Source organism: Ursus arctos, unplaced genomic scaffold (assembly GCF_023065955.2).
Source record: "Ursus arctos isolate Adak ecotype North America unplaced genomic scaffold, UrsArc2.0 scaffold_23, whole genome shotgun sequence".
Taxonomy (NCBI): Eukaryota; Metazoa; Chordata; class Mammalia; order Carnivora; family Ursidae; genus Ursus; species Ursus arctos.
In genome coordinates, this window is record NW_026622908.1 from 32133197 (window position 1) to 32156139 (window position 22943).

The 22943-nt window shown below is 54.3% G+C and overlaps 1 protein-coding gene across 2 annotated transcripts; it reads right to left on the reverse strand.

Moving 5' to 3' along the window:
- On the reverse strand, positions 1 to 14720 carry SPI1 (Spi-1 proto-oncogene). 2 transcript variants are annotated; one of them, XM_026511951.4, is made up of 5 exons: positions 14481 to 14720; positions 11510 to 11606; positions 2153 to 2340; positions 1134 to 1296; positions 1 to 722 (listed from the first exon to the last, which is right to left on the reverse strand). In XM_026511951.4, the coding sequence occupies exons 1-5, from the start codon at positions 14523 to 14525 to the stop codon at positions 403 to 405; spliced, it is 813 nt and encodes a 270-aa protein (XP_026367736.1). In that variant the 5' UTR covers positions 14526 to 14720; the 3' UTR covers positions 1 to 402. The 2 variants fall into 2 exon arrangements, with proteins under 2 accessions (XP_026367736.1, XP_026367735.1); XM_026511950.4 differs by having other exon boundaries at positions 11510 to 11609.
- Positions 14721 to 22943: the final 8223 nt, after the last annotated feature.

Below are 22943 nucleotides of genomic sequence, written 5' to 3' on the forward strand. Positions count from 1 at the left end.
TCACCGAGAATAACTTTAATAATTTTTTTCCTTGAGGAAGCTAACGGGGAGGAGGTGTGGCAAGGGACAGACGCCTAAGAAGAAGGGTTCAATGTACACGAGTGTGGTGACTTCGAACTTCCAAGGCAGCACCCCGGGTCGCACTAAGCAAGGCCGACCCCTCCCTGGGGTCAGACGCCCAGGTGGCCCTCTGGAGCCGGGCCGGAGGCCCGCTGGGAGGCGAGGAAAGGGTGTGGGTAGCGGGCTTGGAGGAGGGAGTGGACGGGTGAGGCGAGGCCCGGCCCGCCACAGTCCTGCCCCGGCCCCTGGGAGCTTGCCTCCCTGTGTCCGGGCCGGGCGAGGGGTTAATGCTATGGCCAGCGGGGAGGCCTGGCGGGCCCAGTGGGTTCTGCGGGCCTGGGCTCAGTGGGGCGGGTGGCGCCGCTCGGCCAGGCTCCCGCGGCCCAGCACCTCCCCGCTGAACTGGTAGGTGAGCTTCTTCTTGACCTTCTTGACCTCACCCGTCTTGCCGTAGTTGCGCAGGGCGCGGGCCATCTTCTGGTAGGTCATTTTCTTGCGGTTCCCCTTCTGGATGCCCCAGCGGTGGGCCAGCGCCTCCTTGTGCTTGGACGAGAACTGGAAGGTGCCCTTGTCCTTGTCCACCCACCAGATGCTGTCCTTCATGTCCCCGCTGCGCAGCAGGTCCAGCAGGAACTGGTAGAGGCGGATCTTCTTTTTGCTGCCTGCGGGCGGGAGGTGGTCAGCGTCCTTACCTCTCCCTGATGGGGACCCCCTGGGGGACGGTCACTGGGGAAGGACTGGGGGAAGGGGTGGTCTACGGGGACCCTGGCGTTCACACCTGCTCACACCCCTTCACACGCAACCCACAGAGGTACGGACGTGCATACACCTTCCCACGCCCCGTCACAGAGCTGTCTGTGCGTGTTTGTAACACACCCGTGCGCGTGTGCTCACCGACACACGAACGGGCACAGACGGTCACAGAGGCCGCGCACACTTGGGCTGACGTTCCCACGCTCACAGATCCGGACACACACTCAGCTCTGTGGCATGACTTCTGTGGCCTTGGCTGGGGTGCAGGGGGCACGTAATGGCCAGGGTCGGGGCCGGGCCGGATGACTGGGCCTCCCTACCTGTTTCCCCATGCAGGAGGCCAGGCCCCGGCTCCAGGCCGTCGGCCTCCCCGTCAGACACCTCCAGCGGGGGGCTCTGCCTCTCGCCTTCCTCCTCATCCGAGCTGGGCTGGGCCGGGGACAGGGAGGGGTATGGGAGGCACATCCGGGGTAGGTAGGAGACCTGGAAAGGCAGGGAAAGAGGGTTGAGGTCAGTGAGGCCCAGTTCACAGCTCAGGGCTGCTGGGTAGGGGTCATCCTAGCAAGAGAAGAGGGAGTAAGGAGGGTGAGGAGGACAGCAAGGGGCAAAGATCTGGGAGAAGGCTGGGGAAGTTGGAGGTCAGTCAGGTTACAGGGGTCAGGCAGGGTGAACTCCACACAGGGCGTGGGTTGAGGGGGGCCAGCGGTTGCTGGAATCCGGCCCACCCTGGGCCCCCTGGTTCATGGCTGCGTGGCCAGGGGAAAGGGCGCCCTTTCCCCAGATGCACAGCGGTGCCGTATGGCCTGGCATTCCTGGGGTCGGGGAGGCACGGCAGAGGGACCGACAGGTTGGGTTAGGGAGTGAATGGGGCTTCATAAGTGGGTGAGAAGAGAGGGAAGGGCCAGTGGAGGTCAGTGAGGGGTGGTAGAGGTTAACAGAGGTCACTGATGGGGATTAGGGTCCATGGGGCTGAGGAGGGTCAATAAAGGGGGTCAGTGGAGACAGGGAGGCCAGTGGAGGTCAGTGTCCAGCAACTCAGATACCGGGTCCATAAGGGGCCAGTGGATGGGGGGGTGCAGTGGGGGCCAGGGGGGCCACCGTGGTCAGGTGGACCAGCGGAGGGTGGGAACTATCGGGGCTCTGTCCATCGCCGGGCGAAGGCAGATAAGGGGTGTGGGGTCACGAGGTCAGTCGGAGGGTCAGGAGGCAGCCGTTGGGGCTCCGGCCGCCGTTGGCGCTGTGGGGCAGGAAGCCGAGTTGAGTAAGAGCCTGTGTCAGCTTCCTGTGAAGCGCCCGCCTCACCACAGCCCGGTCCCGCGGGCCCGGCGGCCGCACGCACCTGGTGGCCGATGCCCGCGTGGGTGGGCGCCATGGGGGTGTCGAGCACGTGCATCTGCTCCAGCTCCATGTGGCGGTAGAGCTGCTGCAGCTGGGGGGGCTGCACGCTCTGCAGCTCCGTGAAGTGGTTCTCGGCGAAGCTCTCGAACTCGCTGTGCACGTGGTGCGGGTGGAAGTCCCAGTAATGGTCTGCAGGGGCAGCCAGGCAGTGCGGGGTGAGCCCGGGTGCTCGGGCGGGAGCAGGTTGGCATACCTCTAAATGTCGCGAGGCCGGGCCGTGGGGGGCTGCGATCACAGACCCGGCTGGGCTCCGAGGGGACGTGCATGTCCCAACGCCCACCTCGTTAGCTCCCACCCCCATCTGCCAGATGAGAACACCGAGGCTCGGCCAGGCTGCAGAACATGCCTGCAGTTAGCGCCCCCGGTCGTGGCAGAGCCGAGACCCGTAGGTCTGAATCCTGGCTCTGCCAGTGCTCTCTGTGTGACCGCAGGCACATGCACGGACCTCTTCGGCCTCAGCGGACTCACTAACAAGATGGGGATAAGAGTTACTGGGAGGATACAAATGGTTCACATGGGTAAAAACTCCCAGCCCCAGAGGAGGCCCTCAGGGAATGCCGATCCGCCCTCCACTCCCCTGGAAACCACAGACTGGTTCCTGAGGCCACAGTCACACGCACACGGTCTTGTCACATGGCCAAGGTGTGATTGCGAAGTCACACGGCTGACATTCCTCACACACCAGAGCCTGTCCCGGCCCGGGGCGCTGCCCCTTCAAAGCCATGCCCCTGGGCGGCTGTCTCTGTCTCCCAGCCAGGCTGCCAGGACACGGGTTTTGCTGGAAACCCCCTCCTAGGTGCTTTCAGAGTCTGCGGTGGGGTGGATTCGAGTTTGGGGAACAGCCGCATGCCATCGGGAGCCCTGTCTTGGAACTAGGACATGGTTTCTCTGGACATCTTTTCCAGGAAAAAGACAAAACAAAAAACGTGCCACGTGTCTGTGGAGTTCCTGGGGACAATCTGGGGTCCAAAAGAAGATGTGGTGATAAAGTGACAAGAGGGATTTTCTCATGTGACCCAAGAGGGAGCGTCCAAGATGGTAGGCCAAGCCAGCATCTCTGGGATGCTACATGGGGACCATCACCAGCCCCGTGGGTGTGTGTGTGGGTGTGTGTCTGTCTGTCTTTCTTTTTTTCTTTCACACAAGCATATACTCATTTACTCACACATCCCCAAAACAATGACATGTGTTTTTTTGGCTTTGGACTAGTTCTCAGAAGACTTGCTTTCTAATACTGCTCTGTGGTGGCTTTGCTGTGTGACCCTGGACAAGACATTTTGTCTCTCCGAGCCTCCAGTTCCCCAATCTAAAAGTCAGAGACCTGACCAGGTAGTTAACAGAGGTCCTGTCCACACATGAAATACCTGAACCCACAATCCAGCCAGCCCACACTCCCACCTCTACAAGGCTTCATGGCACAGAGGAGAGAAAATACATGATTTGAGAGTCAGGCAGAGCTGGGTTCAAATCCCACCTCTGCCATTTACCGCTATGTGCCATTGGGCAGGTCATTGCATGTCTGTAAGCCTCAGTTTCCTCATCTGTAAGATGGGGCTAATAATGACACCATCCCAGTCTTGTGCGGGTTGAACGAGTTAATGCCTGCAAAGTGCTTAGAATAGAACCTGGCGCAAAATTCCATTCAATGAACATTACCCATTATTAGTACTAATGTGTCATTCTAAAGAACCCAGATCAGCACTTGAGCAAATGGCAGATACCTTCATGCATGTTTATCTCCTCTTCCTCCCGCTCCCTGCCACCTGGGTCAGTGGCCCAGAGAAATCGTTTTGGGGGCCTGGCTGTCACTTTCTCCCAGAGGCTAGAGTTGGGGCCTCAGCATTGCCCCATGAGGACAGTGACGGGTTTTGTTCTCCCCTTACTCCCAGTGCCAAACACAGTAGCCACTGAACGAACTTCCTGAACGAGCGAACAAATGAATGAATGAATAAATCCTAGCCTCCTGAGAACTCTCTCCGACTCTCCTCCACGAAATTATCTAAATCTGAAGGGAAAACAAACCAACACTTCATTTGTACTTTCATCTTGCAGCGAGTTAACGGGACCCAGAGCCTTCCACCTGCCTGGGAGAGTTGGCTCTGTGCTTTAGAGACAGGCCATTTTGGGGGGCTCCGGGATTTGGTGAGCCAATCCGGGGTCCTCTTTAGGGGTAGATCCGCCCTCCGACCCCACTCCTGGCCCCTCCCATTTTCGCCTTGCCCACCCAGGTTGCGCTGTCCAGATCCTGACAGAATGCCTTATCCTGCCTACCAACCCCCCACCCTCAAACCCACTCCACTTCCAGGGTTTGGAGGACCCTGCATGTGTGCAGCACCCCCACTGTTCTCTTTCCCTCCTGCCCTACCCCCACCCGCTCTGTTCTAGCTCCACATGAGACCCCTGAGCTCACTCTAGCGGTCCCAGCCTGAGGCCAGCATTTCCTGTGGGGGTCTCAGGACATCTTCTGCAGAGTTGCTCTGGGGGCCCCCATTGGAGACCCTGGGAATCACTGAGAGGGGACCTAAGAATTGGAGTTTAACAGGCCCTAAGGAGGTTCCTTTGCTCACTGAAACTCTGAAACTCTGCCCCAGGGTCCCCTGAAAGCTGCAAAGGGGACTCGAAGGTTTCAAAAGGCCCAACGGAAACCTCGCCTTCACCCTTGATTTGGGTGCTCAGGCAATTATGTAATAAACACTGTCTGGTAGGCAGAAACGTTCCAAATATGGGGCCCTCTGAAGGGACGCAATACAAGGAATCCTTCAGAGTGCCAAAGTCAGCACTCCTGGGCTCTTTGGACCTCATTTCTAGAAGACTGTTGGCGAATACATTGCTTCACCCATCACTGGGTTCCCTGGGTCATCCCGCAATATGCCTCCTTAGCACGACGCTGCGCCTCAAAAGAATATGATGGCACGTGCATATCCGCAGTGAGCTCTGGACCCCCCTTTGCATAGCCTGTTAGGCCACCCAACACACAGGGGGCCTCCATCAACATTCGGTCAAACGATCAATAGAAGTTAGCTTTTAACGTGTATTTTTATGTCCCAGACACTATGCTGAGTACTCACACCACATTTCTCATTCCATCTCACCTTAGCTATGACAAGCTCTTTTGCACAGGAGGAAACTATGACTCGAAGATCTTAAGTCCCTTGTCCACAGGCAGGCATTGGTAAAATCACCTGTATCTACCTCCAGGGACTGAACTCCCACCATTACACCGTACGACTTCTGAGAGACAAGCCCGTTAACGAACGCTTTAATGAGGACCCATGGTGCCACTGACTTTGCTGCCTGCTTGTGTCCATCTGTCTGTCACCCAGTATTCGGCATCTGCCCTCCATCCATCCATCGCTCGGCCACCATCCACCCAGCCATCACGCATCCATCAGCCAGCCAGTCAGCAATAACCCATTCATCCTGATCTCTCATTACCGCCTTCTAAACCAGCTCCCAATCTGGGACCAAAGTCCTACCCACCCGTCCCTATTCTTACTCAGTATTTCTGGTGTCCCTAATACTTGTAGGTCACCAGGACAAAAACAAAATCATATTCCAAACAACCCCACGCATACATAAAACTTAAGCCCTAAAGTGTCATTCAGCTGACCTTATCTTCTTGGAGCAGAAATCCCAGCCTTCAGCCCAGGGCTCCCCCCGGGGGAGAAGAAGTAAGATCAAGACAGAGAAGGAAGATGAGGAATTAAGAAGACAAGGGCTGAGAAAAAACTTTAGGCAATCAGAGACCACAGGACATGAGCTCCTGAAGCCTAGCCCATCGCTCAGATCAGGGAAACAGAGGTCCAGAGAGTGTGGAGCTCCAGGCTTCATCACACTTGTTAGTCTCTACCTTGTATCCTAAGTAGTAAAGTTTTAGTTATTTCCCCTGTTAAAATAATAAATCTGGTAGGACTTGTGTTTTATTGATTCCACAGTACCTAGCAATGTGCCTGGTGTACGAGAGATGCTTTGTATATATTTATTAGTTGGATAGGTACGTGCGAGAGGGCTAGAGGGTTTGACAGGTGAAGAGAAGGACCATTGGAAAGGTGAATGAGTGGATCATTAGATGGGCGTGTGAATACACTGGGGGATGGGCAGAGGGTCAGTGGTAGGAAAGGATGAAAGATGGAAGGATGGTGAGGAGTCATGCTTTGGAATTCTAGTTCCTTCACCAATCCCCTCACAAAGAGCAAATCCTATCCCATCCCATTGCGATGGCTACTATCAAAAAACAGAAACTAACCAGTGTTGGTGAGGATGTGGAGAAATTGGAACCCTTCTGCACTGTGGGTGGGAATGTAAAATGGGGCAGCCACTGTGGAAAACAATATGGAGGTCTTCAAAAATTAAAAATAGAACCACCATTTTATATTATGAGTATTTTACCACAGTTTAAAATAATAAGAATTGGGGCACCTGGCTGGCTCAGTTGGTTAAGCGACTGCCTTTGGCTCGGGTCATGATCCCAGGGTCCTGGGATCAAGTCCTACAATGGGCTCCTTGCTCAGCGGGGGAGCCTGCTTCTCCCTCTCCCTCTGCCTGATGCACCCCTGCTTGTGCTCTCTCTCTTTGTCCAATAAATAAAATCTTTTTTTTTAAAAAATAAGAAGAATAAATAGTAAATTTTATGAGCCCTACTTTCAAAATCTACCCTGGTCTGTCCACTCCTTTCTGTTTCTACTACTACCACCCTTGGCCAAGCCACTGTCATCTCTTGCCTGGATTATTCCAGGAGCCCCCTCCCAGTGCCTACGCCCTGTTCTTACCGTGGCCCCACTCTATCAATTTTCCCACAGCCGCCAGAGTGATTTTTTTAAAAAGCTTATTCAGTGGAACCACCGAGTTTTCAGAGAAGGTACTAAAAACTTCCAGAGACAAAACGAAACTAAACAAGCAGAAACACACACACACACACACACACACACACACACACACACACACACACACAAAATAAGGTTACATTCAAAAAAGAGGACATAAAAAGGCATCCAACTTCAAAGAAAAAACTCTAGTAAGCAGAAGATAGAGAAATGCTTTCAAATGTCTAAGGGAAAATGTGGTTTTCAACCTAGATTTCTGTACACGGCCAAACTACTGTTAACCATGAAGACATGAGAACAAGCAAACAACAAAACACTACCTCCCACACACCCTCTCTTAGGACACTCCCATCCACATTACGTAGCACTCATCGTGTGCCAGGCACCATTCTAAGGATTTTATGTACAGTGACTCACTCAATCTTTAGAGCAATCCTGAGAAGGGGGTGCCATTATGAAGCTGAGACAGAGCAGTGAAATATCTTGCCCATGGTCACCGCAGAGAGTAACGGGACGATGGGGTGTGAACCTCAGCAGCCTGGCTCCAGAACGAGGGCTCTATCTCCTTGCTACCCGGCCCCGCGTCCTCTTTCTCGGGGACGAGAAAGTACAGGTAATCAAAGTATACCACTTGGCTCAGCTGAGAAATCTTCACATGGTCATAATAATGGAAAATGCAGATATTGATTTTATAAGTTACTTAAGAGAAAGACAAATATTGTATGATCTTACTTGTATGTGGAATCTAAAAAACAAAAATATCCCAAGCTTAGAGATGAGGAGATCAGATTTGTGGTTGCCAGAGGCTGGGGTCGGGGTCAGGGGAATTGGAGGAACGTGGTCAAAAGGGACAAACTGCGGTTATAAGTACTGGGGACACGATGTACAATGCGGTGACTGCAATTAACAATGCCGTATGGTGTATCTGAAAGCTGTCAACAGATTGACCCTCAAAGTTCTCTCTACAAGGAGAAAATCTTGTTTTGTATCTCTAGGAGGTAAAGGATATTAACTGAATTTACTGTGGTGACCATTTCACACTCTCTACGTACGTCAGGTCATTACGCCGTGCGCCTTAAACCTACACAGTGTCGTACGTCAGTTACGTCCATGAAACTGGAAAAAAGTTGTTGTATATTCGTTTTGGAATGTGTGAAGTGTGAGTGTGAGTGTGTGTGAGTGTGTATGTGTTCTGAATGGCTACAGGCAGAGTCTCATCTTCAATAGAACGAGACAGAACATTAGATAATATCTCAAATTGAAGATTCAAGCTAGATTCCTCTCCACCTAGCACAAAGAAGGTGCTCGGGAAATGCCCACGAATGAATAAATGGACAACGTTCTAAGTCTCCATTTCAAATCATCACGTGTACGTTGACTTAACATTGGACTAGGAAGACTGGAAAAATAGCTTTTCTCCGCCTCTGCTGTGCCGCGTATGTCACGGAGAAATGTCTATGGTAGGCTTGAGTAAAAAGAAGCCACTTGCAGAAGAGCGTGATGCCGCAATTCATTTTGCGGGAATAGAACAGACACTTGCTCTTCTCTCCACCTAGACCATCTTTCTCCTTTGCGTGCACGGTCCTTACCACCTCAAGCCTCCTCAGAGGCCTTCCGTGACCACCCAAGGGAAGGCAGCCCCAACATCAGCAATCTGCATTACATGACGTTCCCTTTTACAGGACTTATTATTGTGTGTCTGCTCATGTGACCGTTTACCGGCCCCTCCCTCACCGGAATGGAAGCTCTCGGAGAGCCGTGGCCTTGTCTGACTCATCATGGACCCTCCAGTGTCTAGAACAGTGCCCGGCACCCGGCATGTAATCAGAAGCTATGTGGTGGGTGGCCAAGTGGGGGATGAGTGGGCATGTGGAAAGAAGATACATGTTGGAAGGATGAGTGGGCGGCTGCAAGGGTGGGAGGCTGGTTGGTTGCCTGTCACCTCAGTCAGTTGAACTGACGCAGTGGATCTGGTACAGAGCCCTCTGGGCTTCTCCCACTCTCCTAGCCGCTTCCTCTCTCCTCCCTGGGGGATGCCATTACGCGAACGTACTGGGCCCTGAAATCTCCCTGGGCCCTGGACTCAGGACCTCGCACATCTCACGCCTGACCTCAGCAGATCGCCACAACGTGACGAGGTAAGTGTTTCCATGCTCTCACTTCCATATATGAGGGGCCAGGGGCTCGGAGAGGCTGTCATTTGCTGGCTCAAAGGTCACACACTGGTGAGTGACAGAGCCAGAACCAGCCCCAGGTCCAGCCCCAGCGCCTTTTTAGTAAGTTTCAGCCACCTGAAAATGTAGACACAGAGGACATGCAGGAAGTGGTGGGGCAACGTGGGGTGTCTCTACCCTTGAGTCTTCAGACAGTACCTTCCAAGAGGTATTAGGAAAGGACAGAACAGGGTGCCCGAATGGCTCAGTCCGTTAAGCGTCTGCCTTTGGCTCAGGTCAGGATCCCAGTGTCCTGCCCACATCGGCTCCCTGCTCAGCGGGGAGTCTGTTTCTCCCTCTCCCTCTACCCCTCCCCCCTGCACATGCTCTCTCTTGCGCGCGTGCGCTCTCTCTCTCAAATAAATAAATAAAATCTTAAAAAAAGAAAGAAATAAAGAAAGGACAGAACAGATGCACAGGTCAGCACAGATGGTCAGATTAGCAATGATGGGAGCAGGGGTGCAGGGAGTGGGAGTCGGGCCACCTGGGGACGCCAGAGGAGTCTCTGAAGCAATTGAGGAATGACCAAAACAGGTGCGTCTAATCAGGAGTCATTCCTAGAGCCCCAGCCCAGATACAAGGGACCTGCCTGGGCACTGGGCCAGGAAAGCACAGGCTTTCTCCAAAGTGCTCACTCCATCATCCCCAGCCCCCGGTCTAGCCGGTTTCTAGATGTATGCACACGCCCTCCTATTACAGGAGGGGAAACTGAGGCTGTAACAGGCCCAAAGGAAATGCCCCCAACACCAGTGAAACTGAGAGGAGGTTAGGCCAGAAGGGAAACGGGCAGTCCCAGGCAATGCTGAATTTGCGGGGACCTGGCTGTCCTGCTGCCCGGAGCCACCAGGGGGAGCCAGTCTTCAAGTGCGGAGGGACCTTCTCCGGTTCTGAACTGCTAGGTGCAAGGGTCACCAAGGGCTGCTCTCTAGGTCAGGGAGACCCGCCCTTGATCCTGGCTGGGGGCGCTGGGGAGAGAGATGGATGAGGGAGACTCTCTCTAAATTGTCCGGCTTTTCCCCAGGAAGGATGCATTGCTTGCAGAACCATAAATTAGCTTGAAAGGATGAAAAAGAAGAGCTTTAAAACCTTCCTAGCCCCGGGATTCTGAAAGAAGTCTCTGTGTCCCCACACGCGCGCTCGAGGCTCCTCCCCCACCTACTCCCTAGCGGTGGCTCCCAGGTATGGTCTTTATAATCGTTGCCAGCGCTGTGTTCCCAGTGCAACAGTTCGCAGGATCAGGCATCCAGATGTGAGCGTCCTCAGAGGGCCCCGCTGCAGGTGCCATGGGGGGGGAGGGGCATGGCCAGGCATGCGCCTGAGGAATGGAGCTACAGGTGGGGCTGGCCCCCAGGTGTGAAGCCTTCTCCCGCAGTGGCACCCAGCCTGCCTCTCCCTCCGGGGCTGCAGACACCCCCCATGTCCTCCGCCCAGACTTCAGAACTCCCGGAGAATCCCGCAAGGAAGACCTATTCGCTAGGCCTTCTCAGTGTGCCTCAGGGGTGTCCCACCCATATACCAAGATACCCTTTGCGTGGCCTATCCCAGTGCACTGCCCAGGTCCCAGGCCCCTAGTGTGTGTCCCCGCCGGCCCTGAATGTGCTCCGGGGTGGAGGCTGGGCCTTGGGATGGGCAGTGAGACTCAGACGGAAGGACCCCTGGCTCATGCTCCAACCTCACTCCCACACCAGCAAACCGAGTTTGAGCCCCTGCGGAATGAGGGGCCCTCAGAGCCTTCCCCTTAATGAGCAGTTCTCAAATAGGGGGGATTCTGTCCCCCAGGGGACATTTGGCAACATGTCGAGACATTTTTGGTTGTCGTGACTGGAGGTATTTCCGGCATCTAATGGGTGGAAGCCAGGGATGCCGCAGGACATCCTACAATGTGCAGGGCAGGCCCCCACAGCAGAGAAATTCGCAAGAGAGGTTGAGAGCACAGCAGGGAGCAGGAGCTGCACCAATGTGGAATTCATGTTGGGTGAAGGGGGTGACAACGCCAGAGAGGAAGAAGGGGGTCTGGGGGAGCAGGAGAGGAAAGCAGGAGAGGCCCACCGGACTGGAGCAAACAGACTGGGGTCCCCTGACCAGCTGAGTGACCTTGTACAAGTCACTTCGCGCCCTGAGCCTCGGCTTCCTTGTTTGTGAAAAGACACACAGATTGGACCAGAAGATAAATGGGGACGAAGCTGACCTCGGGCCTTGGCCCACCACGATGCTCAGTGACCGCAGGCTGGGGCGTGGGGGGCGGGAGGGCCCAGGACTCACCGCTGTGGCTCTCTCCATCACTGCTGAGATAGGGGTAATATTCGTGCGTTTGGCGCTGGTACAGGTCCGTGTCATAGGGAACCAGGTCTTCTGATGGCTGCTGAGAGAGGAGGCTGTCAGGACTCGATGGTGGCGGGAAAACCCCAGCCAGGTTGGCAGCCTCTGGAATGTTGGGGCCACACTACCCCCCCACACTGAGGGACGGCGTCAGGCCTACAGCCCTCTCTCTGCCTGGAACTGGGAGAGGCCACAGTGAGGACAGGGGGACCCAGGAGAGCAAGAGACTTGGCTCCTGCAGAAAGGGGCTCACAGGGACTCCAAAGGTCAGGGGTCAAAAGAGAACCCAGGCTGAGAGGAGAGCATGGCCTCCCTCCACCCCCTCCCCTACACGGCGGCTCCTCAAGCGTCACTCCCTCTCACACCTGCACCCCCAGTTCCCCGAACTCTCTCAAGTTCACACGGATACACCTACACCTCCAAACGTCCAGACATTCCCCATGACACCCACACTCCCACACATGAACTCACACCCACATGCCTGCCCACACTCACTGTACGGGTCACTCACAGTCACACACGTGTGGTCACATGCACACACACCGTTGTACACTCACACTGTAGGCACCCTCGGCCACTTGAATGAACACACGTCTCCTCACACTTGCCTCAGGCACCTGTGTTTCAGGCTCATGGCCACTCACGTTCTGCTTGCACACCCATCCTCATGGCACACAAACGTGTCCTCCTGCCACTGTCACCACAGCCTTTCTCCAGGCCCAAGGCACGCTTGGGGCCCATGATGACCAATGGCCGCTCACACTCATGGGCTCTACTGTGTCACCAGGCAGGCTTGGGGGCCATGGGCCAGCCAGAGCCTTGGTCCTCTCACTCTCCCTCCTCCATCCTCCTTCTGACACACCCACTGGGACACTCCCTTCTCTTCCTCCCTTCCCTCTTGCCCTCACCTCTCATTCTCCCACCCACCCTGTCCTCCTCTCCCCCTCCTCCCACTCCACCCCTTACTCCTCCCTGTCCTCCACTCTTCTTCCTCCCCCTTCAGCCCCTCACTCCTCCCTCTCCTCCTCTCTACTCCTCCCCCTCCTCCCCTTTCAACCCCTCACTCCTCCCTGTCCTCCTCTCTACCCCTCCCCTCCACCCCCTCACTCCTCCCTGTCCTCCTCTCCCCTTCCTCCCCCCTTCACCCCCTCACTCCACTCTCTCCTGTCCTCCTCTCCCCCTCTGCCCCCTCTAGACCCTCACTCTTCCCGTCCTCTTCTCTACTCTTCCCCGTCCTCCCCCTCCAACCCCTCACTCCTCCCTGTCCTCCTCTCCCCCTCCTTCTCCCTCCACCCCCTCACTCTTTCCTGTCCTCCTCTCCCCCTCCTCCCCCTCCACCCCTCACTCCTCCCTGTCCTGGTGCAGGCACAGGGACAGCACACCCAGTCTTCACAACAGTCATCAGGCCTCTCCCCACCCCCGCAGTGTGTGCCCAGTGATTGCACAACAGCTACTCCGGCCCTCAGGCTTGGGTGGGGGTGCCAGGGTGCCTTGGGAGCCCACCTTCCCAGGAGTAGCCCTAAGGGGTTGGGTGTAGCAGCCCAAGAAGATGTGTCTCCTGCCTAGCTGCGTCTGGAGTCCAGGGAATGAAAGGTCAAGCGTCAGAGACAATGTGTTCAAGCTTGTGGGCCTGTGGTTTTCTTAAGGCAGACTTGGCTCTTCCTGGGACCACCTCCATCCCCTCCCTGCCTGCCCCCTGCCCCACCTTCTTCGTGGTGGACCGGGAGGGCGGGACAAGGCTCCGTCTGGAGCGCTGGAGGGAGCTGTCTGCGTCCAGCCAGTGAGAAGGCCGTCCAGCCATTGAGAAGGCCGGGATCCCAGCCCTGGGTCTCCAGCGTGCAGCCCCGCAGCAGGATGTCAGGCCTGGGGAGCCTCTCGGGGCTCTGAGGCCTGGCTGGGGTGGGGCGGGGGAAGGGAGCTGCCTCCAGGCCGGGAAAGCTGAGTCAGGTGGGCAGGCCCTGCCAAACCCTTCCCGGCTCCCCCAGGGCTCCCCACCCCAGCCAAGTGGGGATGGGGGTGGGAAAGAGAGAGGGAGGGGTCCTCTCTGAGGGGCCCAGGTCTGCACCTGCCTGAGGCTGCAACTGTCACGGAGAGCAGGGGCAGTGGGGCTCTGCCCCCGGCCTGCTGCCCTTCCCCGCCAGGGCTCCCCTGGGACTCCTGCTGCTTCACCTCCAGCCCTGGTCCTCGTCCCACCCTCAGCCCCTGCCCTCACTCCAGCCTCCTCTCTACGGGCTCCTACCCCAGCGCCCTTGAGCTCAGCCCAAGCTGGGCCCAGCTCCAGCCCTGCCCTCCCCTCCCTGCCCCATGGCCCATGGCCCAACTGCCCCGCTGGTCTCTGCTCTACTTCTTGCTGCCGCCCAGCCCCTGGGGACCTGCCAGCCCCAGACCCAGACCCTTGGGTCAACAACCATGTCCCCCGTGCCGGTCCCCAGACCAGGCACTGGGGACCCAGACATAAACCAGCCTCCATCTCCAGGAGCACCCGGGCCATGGGTGAGACCTCTGGCCTATTGCCTCCTGCCCTCAAGCCTTTACTGTCCGGGGCCCCCGCTTCCCCCCACACCAGTCTCCCCATCTCCTCTTCCACCACGTCTCAGCCGCCGCGCTCACCATCCTCAGCCCAGCACCCTGCCCAGGAGCTCGGCCTGCCACCCGAGCCCCATCTATAAATAACCCTTCAGGCCCCACCGATCACAGCCCCACCATGGGCCCAGCCCTCAGCCCGCCAGGGCATGCTCCGAGGAAGCCAATGGCCCTCTCGCTGGGTCTCAGGCCAGGAGCTCCAGGGAGGAAACACCAACTTCCCACTGATAGCAAGCCCAGGAGGGCAGCTGGCTGGCTGGCGGGGTGGTGGGCAGCCGGACGGTCGTCTGAGGGCCGCGGGTCAGGCTAGTAGAGGAGTCCCGGTACTCACAGGGGGGACGAGGGGAAACCCTTCCATTTTGCACGCCTGTAACATCCAGCCGAACTCCGAGCCGGTCAGGTCCCCTGCCTCGATGGGGGCCAGTGCGGAGCCCCTCAGGATGGGGCGCCCCGTCAGGGGCTGGACGAACTCAGGGCGGGCGCAGGGCTCAGGCCTGCCCCCTGAGCTACAGGAGCCCTGGGTGAGCCCCCTCCCTTGACATTGCAGGGCCAGCGCAAGTTCCTGATTTTATCGAAGGGCCTGCCACTGGGAGATAGTCCCCTTGGGGTGACATCACCGCCCCAGCCCGTTTGCATAAATCTCTTGCACTACATACAGGAAGTCTCAGGCCCGGCTGGGGCAGGTGGTGCTCCAAGGGGCTGGCCTGGGAGGCCATGGGGGCCAGGCCCCCTGCCCAGAGGAAGCTGGAGCTGTGAGGGGCGGTCTTGGAGGCTGGGGTAGGGAGAAAGAGTGGGACGGAAGAAGGCTAGCTCTACCACAGGGAGGCCATTGCTGCCCCCCGGCCCTGCTGTGGCCCCCTAAGCCCACAAATGCCCACCGCTCTTGAGATCCCCGTGTGGCCAACAGTCACTTGCTTGGGGGCAGAGCTGGTAGGGGCGGCCTCTCGGGACCTTCACTTTCTGGGGTCAGCCTGGCTGGCTGAGAGCTCTGATCTAGCAAAGTACCAGGCCTGGCTCTTCTGGGTCCTGGGTACCCCGACACTTACGTTCTATCCAGCCTGGGGCTCAGCACAGTGCCACCTTCCCCTCCCTCTGGGTTCCTTCACAGCAGCGTCCCTTTCCCCTGAGGAAGGTCCTGGGCTCTTACACCCTCCCCTCCCAGTTTGCCGAGTACCACTGCTTCTTCCAAATCCCCAGGGGCTCTATTTCCAATCAGATTTCCCAGTTTCCCCACCACTTACCAATGCCCGAATATCAATCTAGACTTCCTAGTTTACAAACATTTCTTGTCAGTCCATCCATTCATTTTACTACCCATTTTTTATCCATCCACCTATTCACCCAACAAGCCAACCATACATTCATTTATTTATCAGTTTATTTAGCTGTCTACTCATTCATCCCTTTATCTGTCCGTCCATCCATCCATCCACTCATCTGTTTATCTACCTGTCCATCTAGCCATCGATATGCTCGTATATTATCCCATCCATCTGTTATTGATCCATCACTTTATATTTTCATCTGTTTACCCGCTGTATATCCAGCTCTCAATCTGTTCATCCATTGGCTCATCTATCCATCCACCCATCCACCCAACCACCCATCCACCCATCCATCCACCCACCCATCCATCTACCCACCCACCCATCCACCCATCCATCCACCCATCCACCCAACCACCCATCCACCCAACCACCCATCCACCCATCCATCCACCCATCTATCCATCCATCCATCCATCCACCCAACTACCCATCCACCCATCCATCCACCCACCCATCCATCTACCCACCCACCCATCCATCCATCCATCCATCCACCCATCCACCTATCCATCCACCCATCTATTCATTCATCCATCTCTGCATCTTGCCAATATTAACTGAGCCCCAGGCCATATGCTGAGTGTTGGGAAAATAAGTATTGGACAAGATCCCTTCCTTCGGAGAGCTCCTGATCCAGTCGGGAAGACAGGGATGAATAGAGACATTATTTGATCCATTGATCTCTGGTGAATCCACTCCTCTGCGGAAGAACTACTTGAGCACTCAGTTTCCTTCCGTGTGTAGTCTAACTCTTTGTTCTACACCCCCTTCCCGCTCAGCTAGCCTGCCTCCTTCCCGTCCGTGGAATCCCAGGCCCCCAAGTACTTCTCCACTGGCAGCAAAGACCAGGGATTGGCAGGGTCTGGGTTCACTGTCAGATCTATTTCACTTCCATCTTCACTGATTTTTTGCATCCGCACTTGGGACTCTCCAAGAGGCCCAGGTCACAAGTCTTCAGGACTCCCTAGGAACCTGACCAATGCCCCTCCCCAAGGGTAGGGGAGAGGCGGCTGACTTGGCATCAGTTCCATCCCTGCTCCCCACTTCCCCATCAAGAAGGCCATGTCCCAGCTGACTGCATGTGTGTGGGGTAGGTCTACTTCATGAGACCCAGGTCCTGCTTGATGTGTTCGTTCATTCATTCATTCATTCAGTCAGTCAGTCAGTCAGTCCTGTCTTGGTTTAGTTTGTTCATATGCTTATTTATCTATTAATTCATTCATTTAATCACTAACTTTTTATTGAAGGTCTTCCATGGGCCGGGCCTGGTAAGGGGACACAAATAGGAATGAGGCATGTCCTGGGACCCCAGGAATTCCCGGGCCTGCAAAGAGAACACACATGTAAACAGACAGTATGGTCTCCGAGGAGGTGAGGGAACAAGAGAGAGATGCTAGGTGCACAGGGGGACAATTCATTCGGTCGGGTCCGCAGCAGGAAAACACGCAAGGAAAAGGGAACATCTGGCTGAGAAAGCAGCCTGAGCAAAGGCAAGAAGGTGCAAGAAAACAAGGGAACAGGGAGCCCCCATCCTGTGACAAGAAACAGGACAAGACATGAAAGCAAAGAGCTTTGAAGATCCGGCCAAGGAGGCTGGGTGGAGCCCGCGCCGAGGGTAAGCAGGGAGGGTGGTTCTCAGCTCCGTGGGTGCAGGCAGCACACCCCGTCAGCTACCTGTTCCTGCCGCCTAAGTCTCCAGGGGCCCCAGCGAAAGAAAGAGATTCTATTATCCCAAATCTGGCCAAGCCCAAGGGACCTGGATCTGGAAGCCCCCAAATAAGATCCAGGGCTGCCCATCTCTAAACATGGGCGGAATGACTCTCCCGCTCTGTGCAGTAAGTACGAGTATCCGTGGCCATCCACACAGCATCAAGCGCTCCCTACCCTTCTTCCACTTCCCTTCCTCCCAAAATGCACGGGGCGGAGGGGGGGCTCTTCCCGATTCCTTACACCCCCAGGGACCCACCACTGTTATTCGAAGCCTTTGGAATCCTAGCACCCAGATTCTGAGCAATTCAGAGCAGCAGGAAGGGTCTGATAATCTGATAACCCACCACCCAGAGCTAAGAGCTCTGAAAGTGGGGGGAAGGGGGGCCGGGCAATACTTTCCTGAGTGCCCAGCACTGTCCTGGGTGCTTCTACCCTCGTGATCTCACGTAACCAAGACAACCATCTGTTAAACTGAGGCCCAAGAGGTCAGTGATTTGCCCAGAGTCAAGTGTGTGCGTGGAGAGCTGGGGCATCAGATCTACCTTCTGGGTCCTTATGGAGAGGGAAGGAAGCAGAAGAAAGAAGGAAAAGGACTGAGAAGCCAAGCACAGAGAGGGCAAGGTGGATGGAGGCGGTGTGTGGGGGATTGGAGAGGAAGAAAAAGAGAAAAAAAAAAGTGGGAGAAAGAGTCAAGGAAGGGAGCAGAGAGAGGTGATAGAAGAAAATAAGCAAGGATGGTGGGGGAAGAGGAGGGCAAAGGGGAGGGAGAGAGAAGCCAGGGCAGCCTCCTCCCTCTGCAGCGGAGGACGGGAGATCAGAGAGGGTCCATCAGTAAGAAACGAATTGGAAACAAAAAATCTTGGGAGCTCCAGGGACTGAGAGGCAAAAAACCATTTGTTGAAATTATTTTATTTTTATTTTTTGAATAGGTAACATATGCATATGGTAGAGAACTCAACGGCATGAAAAGGGAAACGACCGCCCGGTTCCCCTTCCACGGGCTCCCTCCCCATTACCCACTTCTTGTGCATTTTTCTAGAGAAGTCTGAGCAGACTTGAAAATAAAGGCAAATACATTATTTTTTAAATTTTACACAGAAGGTAGCATACCAAACACATTGCACTTCCCTCTGGTTCTATTTTTCCCTTAAATCTCTCCCATGCCCAGACATAGAGAGCTGTCTGGTTCTTTTTAACACTGTATGGTATTCCACTGTTTGAATGGACTATTTTTAAAGTAGGCTCTACCCCTGACATGGGTCTTGAACTCATGATCCCGAGATCAAGAGTGCCATGCTCCACTGACCGAGCCAGCCAGGTGCCCCTAGACAGTGATATTTATAAATCATGAGGGGCCTCATTCATATAAAAGAGTGCACGAAACATTTCTGTAGAGTTTAAGGAGTAATTATAAAGCTAACCCTTGGGGCCCCTGGGTGGCTCAGTTGGTTAAGCATCTGACTGACTCTTGATTTCAGCTCAGGTCTTAGTTTCAGGGTCGTGAGTTCAAGCCCTCATTGGGCTCTACGCTGGGTGTGGAACTGATTAAAAAAAAAAAAAAAAGCTAACACTTCTGTAACCACCATCCAGGTCAAGAAATAAAAGATATCCATGGGGCGCCTGGGTGGCACAGCGGTTAAGCGTCTGCCTTCAGCTCAGGGTGTGATCCCGGCGTTATGGGATCGAGCCCCACATCAGGCTCCTCCGTTATGAGCCTGCTGCTTCCTCTCCCACTCCCCCTGCTTGTGTTCCCTCTCTCGCTGGCTGTCTCTCTGTCAAATAAATAAATAAAATCTTAAAAAAAAAAAAAAAAGAAATAAAAGATATCCAGCATTCCAGAAGCGTCCCCCAAATGTCCGCTTTCAGATCTCTCCCTCTCTCTAGAAATAACACTATCCTCACTTTTTCAGTCATTATTTCCTGTATTTTCCTTATAGTTTTACCACTTATGTAAACATCTGTAGAGTTGGTTTGTATTATAACAGATTTTAATTGCATATAAAAAGAATCATGGTGTAAATATTCTTTTGGGTCTTACTTCTTTTTCCCATCATCTGGTTGCTACATATATGTGCCTGTGGTCCATTTTCAATGCTGTATTTCATCCCATTGTCTAAAAATCTATTTATTTAAACCGTCTCAGGGATGGACACTCAGGTTGTTTCCAGTCTTTTGCTATTACAAATCATAATACAATCAATAAAATTTACTAGTTTACACATATGCAAGTGTATGTCTAGGAGAAATTCACCAAAAGTTGAAATGCTGGGTCAAAGGCAGTATTTTTTTTTTTTTTTTTTTTTTTTTTTTTTTTTTTTTTTTTTTAGGGAAGCTAGAGGGGAATATAGGGTAGATTTGAATTACATGTTTTCTGGGCTGGATGGACTTGTAATGTTGGCTCAGGATGTCTCTTCTCATGCTTTTATGTTTGCTTGTCTCTAAAAAAAGCACCCTTCAACAGCGAATAACAAAACATATTTTTCTGCTTTAAATGAAAACAATGTAGGGGACAGACCTATTCCTCTGGAAGTAAATGTTTGAAGGAAAATTAAAATGCTATAAATTCTCTTTTTTCTATATTTAATTTTTCAAGGTTAATTTTGACAGTTAAGAGATTGGTACTGGAGGGGCGCCTGGTGGCTCCGTTGGTTAAGTGTCTGACTTCAGCTCGCGTCATGATCTGGGGGTCCTAGGGATCGAGGCCCGTGTTGGGCTCAGAGCTCAGTGGGAAGTCTGTTTCTCCCTCTGCCTCTGCCCCCTCAGCCCTGCTCGTTCTCTCCCTCTCTGTCTCTCTCTCAAATAAATGGATAGACTCTTTATTTTTTTTTAAGATTTTATTTATTTATTTGACAGAGAGAGACAGCCAGCAAGAGAGGGAACACAAGCAGGGGGAGTGGGAGAGGGAGAAGCAGGCTCCCAGTGGAGGAGCCTGATGTGGGGCTCGATCCCAGAATGCCAGGATCACGCCCTGAGCCGAAGGCAGACGCTTAATGACTGAGCCACCCAGGCACCCCAAATGGATAGACTCTTTAAAGAAAAAAATCATTTAATTAAAAAAAATTTTTTTAAAGAGACTGATACTGGAAAGTCACCACAACTAAATAGAGGCTGAGTGAAAAACCCTTGTGACCTCCCTAGAGACACTAATAAATAGTGTCAGAAGTTACCTAAAATTAGGGAGACTGGGTGGCTCCGTAGGTTAAGCGTCTGCCTTCAGCTCAGGTCATGATCCCAGGGTCCTGGGACCGAGCCCCACATGGAGCCCCGCATGGAACCCAGCATTGGGCTCCCTGCTCAGCAAGGACCCTGCTTCTCCCTCTCCCTCAGCCTGCCGCTCCCCCTGATTGTGCTCACTCTCTCTGTGTCAAATAAATAAACAAAAATCTTTTAAAAAACTTTTTAAAAGAAATTACCTAAAATTGAAATTAAAAGTCCTTAAATTATAAGTAGTGTTGAAAATGTTATCTCTGAGGTATCTCTGTGGCTCAGATGGTTGGGCGTCTGCCTTCGGCTCCGGTCATGATCTTCAGGTCCTGGAATCGAGTCCCATGTTGGGCTCCCAGCTCAGCAGGGAGTCTGCTTCTCCCTCTCCATCTGCCTCTCCCCCTGCTTGTGCTCTCTCTGCCTCTCTCTCTCTCAAATGAATAAATAAAATCTTAAAAAAAAATATCTCTCATACCTTAACTCATTAGAAGAAAGACCAGATAATCTATTTGGATTTTATAACGTAGATGCACAAGAATTTTTGACTCCCTTCTTTGATGTCAAAGGAGATGTATTTTTTCTTGACTTATAATTGACTCACACTATTATATTAGTTTTAGTTGTACTGAATTTTAAATCTTGAGATAGACATATTGTCGTACTGCCCTTGATCAAAGTTGTACCAACTGACTCTCCTACCAGCAGCATGTGACACTGCTGTTTCCCCACTCCACTGGACAAGTGGGCAGCCCTGTGGAGTGACAGGGAGGCTGGGGAGGCCTGGGTAGTGGACAGCCAGGCAGCCCTTTGCCCTCACTGGCCTGGGCGGCTGTTGAGGGGGTAGGCTGGGCACTATTGCAATCTCAGGGTAAACAGGCAACAGGAAACGTGGGTGCTGTGTCCTAGAAGCTGAGTCCACAGAGGAGGACACGACCCCTGACCTCGCAGACCCCTTAACCTCAGCCCCAAAGAACTCTAAGAGAAGGGAATGGCACCCCCTCTCTGCTTTCCCAGCAACTGGTCCCTATGGGGGGTGACAGAGTCTGTGGGAAAACTCAGGCCTCAGACCCACAGCTGGGAAAGTTGACCAAAAAGAGCCGAGCCCGTGTACAGAAATGGCCGTCTTGCAACTTCCTCTCACAGTTGAGACACTGGGAGAGGCTCCTTGGGCCACAGCCTGCGTTGCTTGGGCCCCTCAGAGCTCCCCAGCTCTGGTCAGAGCACTGGGCTGGCTCTTTAGTGCATGAGGACCTCCAACAAGACTCCTGCCCTTGTGGGGCTTGTTCTCAAGCAGGAAAGACAGGGATAAGCACGTACTCGAGAGTGTTTCCCTGCAGGTTAGAAGGGGACGCGCGCTGTTGGGAAAGAGTGGCCAGCTCGGTGAGGAGCAGAGTGGGCTGGGCAGGCCTCGAAGACAAGGGGCTATTTGAACAAACTCTGGAAGCAAGTGAGGGAGCAAGCTAAGCAGACATCTGGGAGAAGAGCTCCAGGCAGGGACCCCAGGCCACACAAAGTGCGAGCCAGGAGCAGCAGGGGGCTGGTGTGAGGTGAGGGGAGAGAAGCTACCGGCAGGTAGGGCCTGAGGGGAAAAGCCTGTGTGACACTTCATTTTGAGTCTGAGTGAAACCCAGGAGACCCCGCAGGCAGGGTGCATTCTCCCTCATTCGCACCTGAAGTTGGTGCCGTCCCATCCCCGTGGTACAGATGAGAACACTGAGGCTCAGAAGTGGCCCATGACCCGTACATCCCGGCTCAGCCCATCTGCGGTACAGGTGAGGCTTCACCCCAGGTCGGCCTGAGACCCCAGCCCCTACTCAGAGCAGGCGCTCCGAAAGTGCTTGTGGGCTGTGACAAAGGCAAGGGGAAAGAGCCAGCATATGTTGAGCCCCTACTGTCTACCCGCATTAACTCGTTCCACCCTCACTCAGTCCTATGAGGCAGATGTTTATTACAGGTGCTACTGAATGGACAAGGGTGGCTGGGGGGTGCACCCAAGGACATACAGATGGTGAGTGGGTGGGAGGTGACTGCAGTGACCCTGGGGCCACTGTCCCTACCTCAAGTTTCTCCCCTGGGTATTTCCCTACTTAAAAATCTTCCTTAGGTCTTGCTGGTCCACAGGCTGCAGTACAAAGCTCTGAGGCCTTTGCCGGAACCCCCAACACCCAGGGTCCACCCGCCTTTCCACCCTCCCCCACCCACGTGGACCAGCCCCACCCCCACGGACCAGCCCCACCCCCACCTCCAGCCAGAAGACACTACTCAACATTCCCAGAACCTCTTTCTCAATCTCCCAGGCCTTGCTCACAGGCCCACCCCTTCCACACCCTAAGGCCTCAGTCTCTCATGGGCTCTCCTCCTCCAGGGTGCCCCCAGACACACCCTTCTCCTTAACCTCCATCTCTCCCCAGCCCCCTCAGTCTCTCCTCTTACTCTGCACCAGCCCCCCCACCCCAGCTCCCCAGCCCCAGCAGCCAAAAGGCACAGCTTTCCAGAGTAGCCCGACCTCCTCCGAGGCCTGAATCTCGGCCACCTCTCCTCACCCCTGTCTC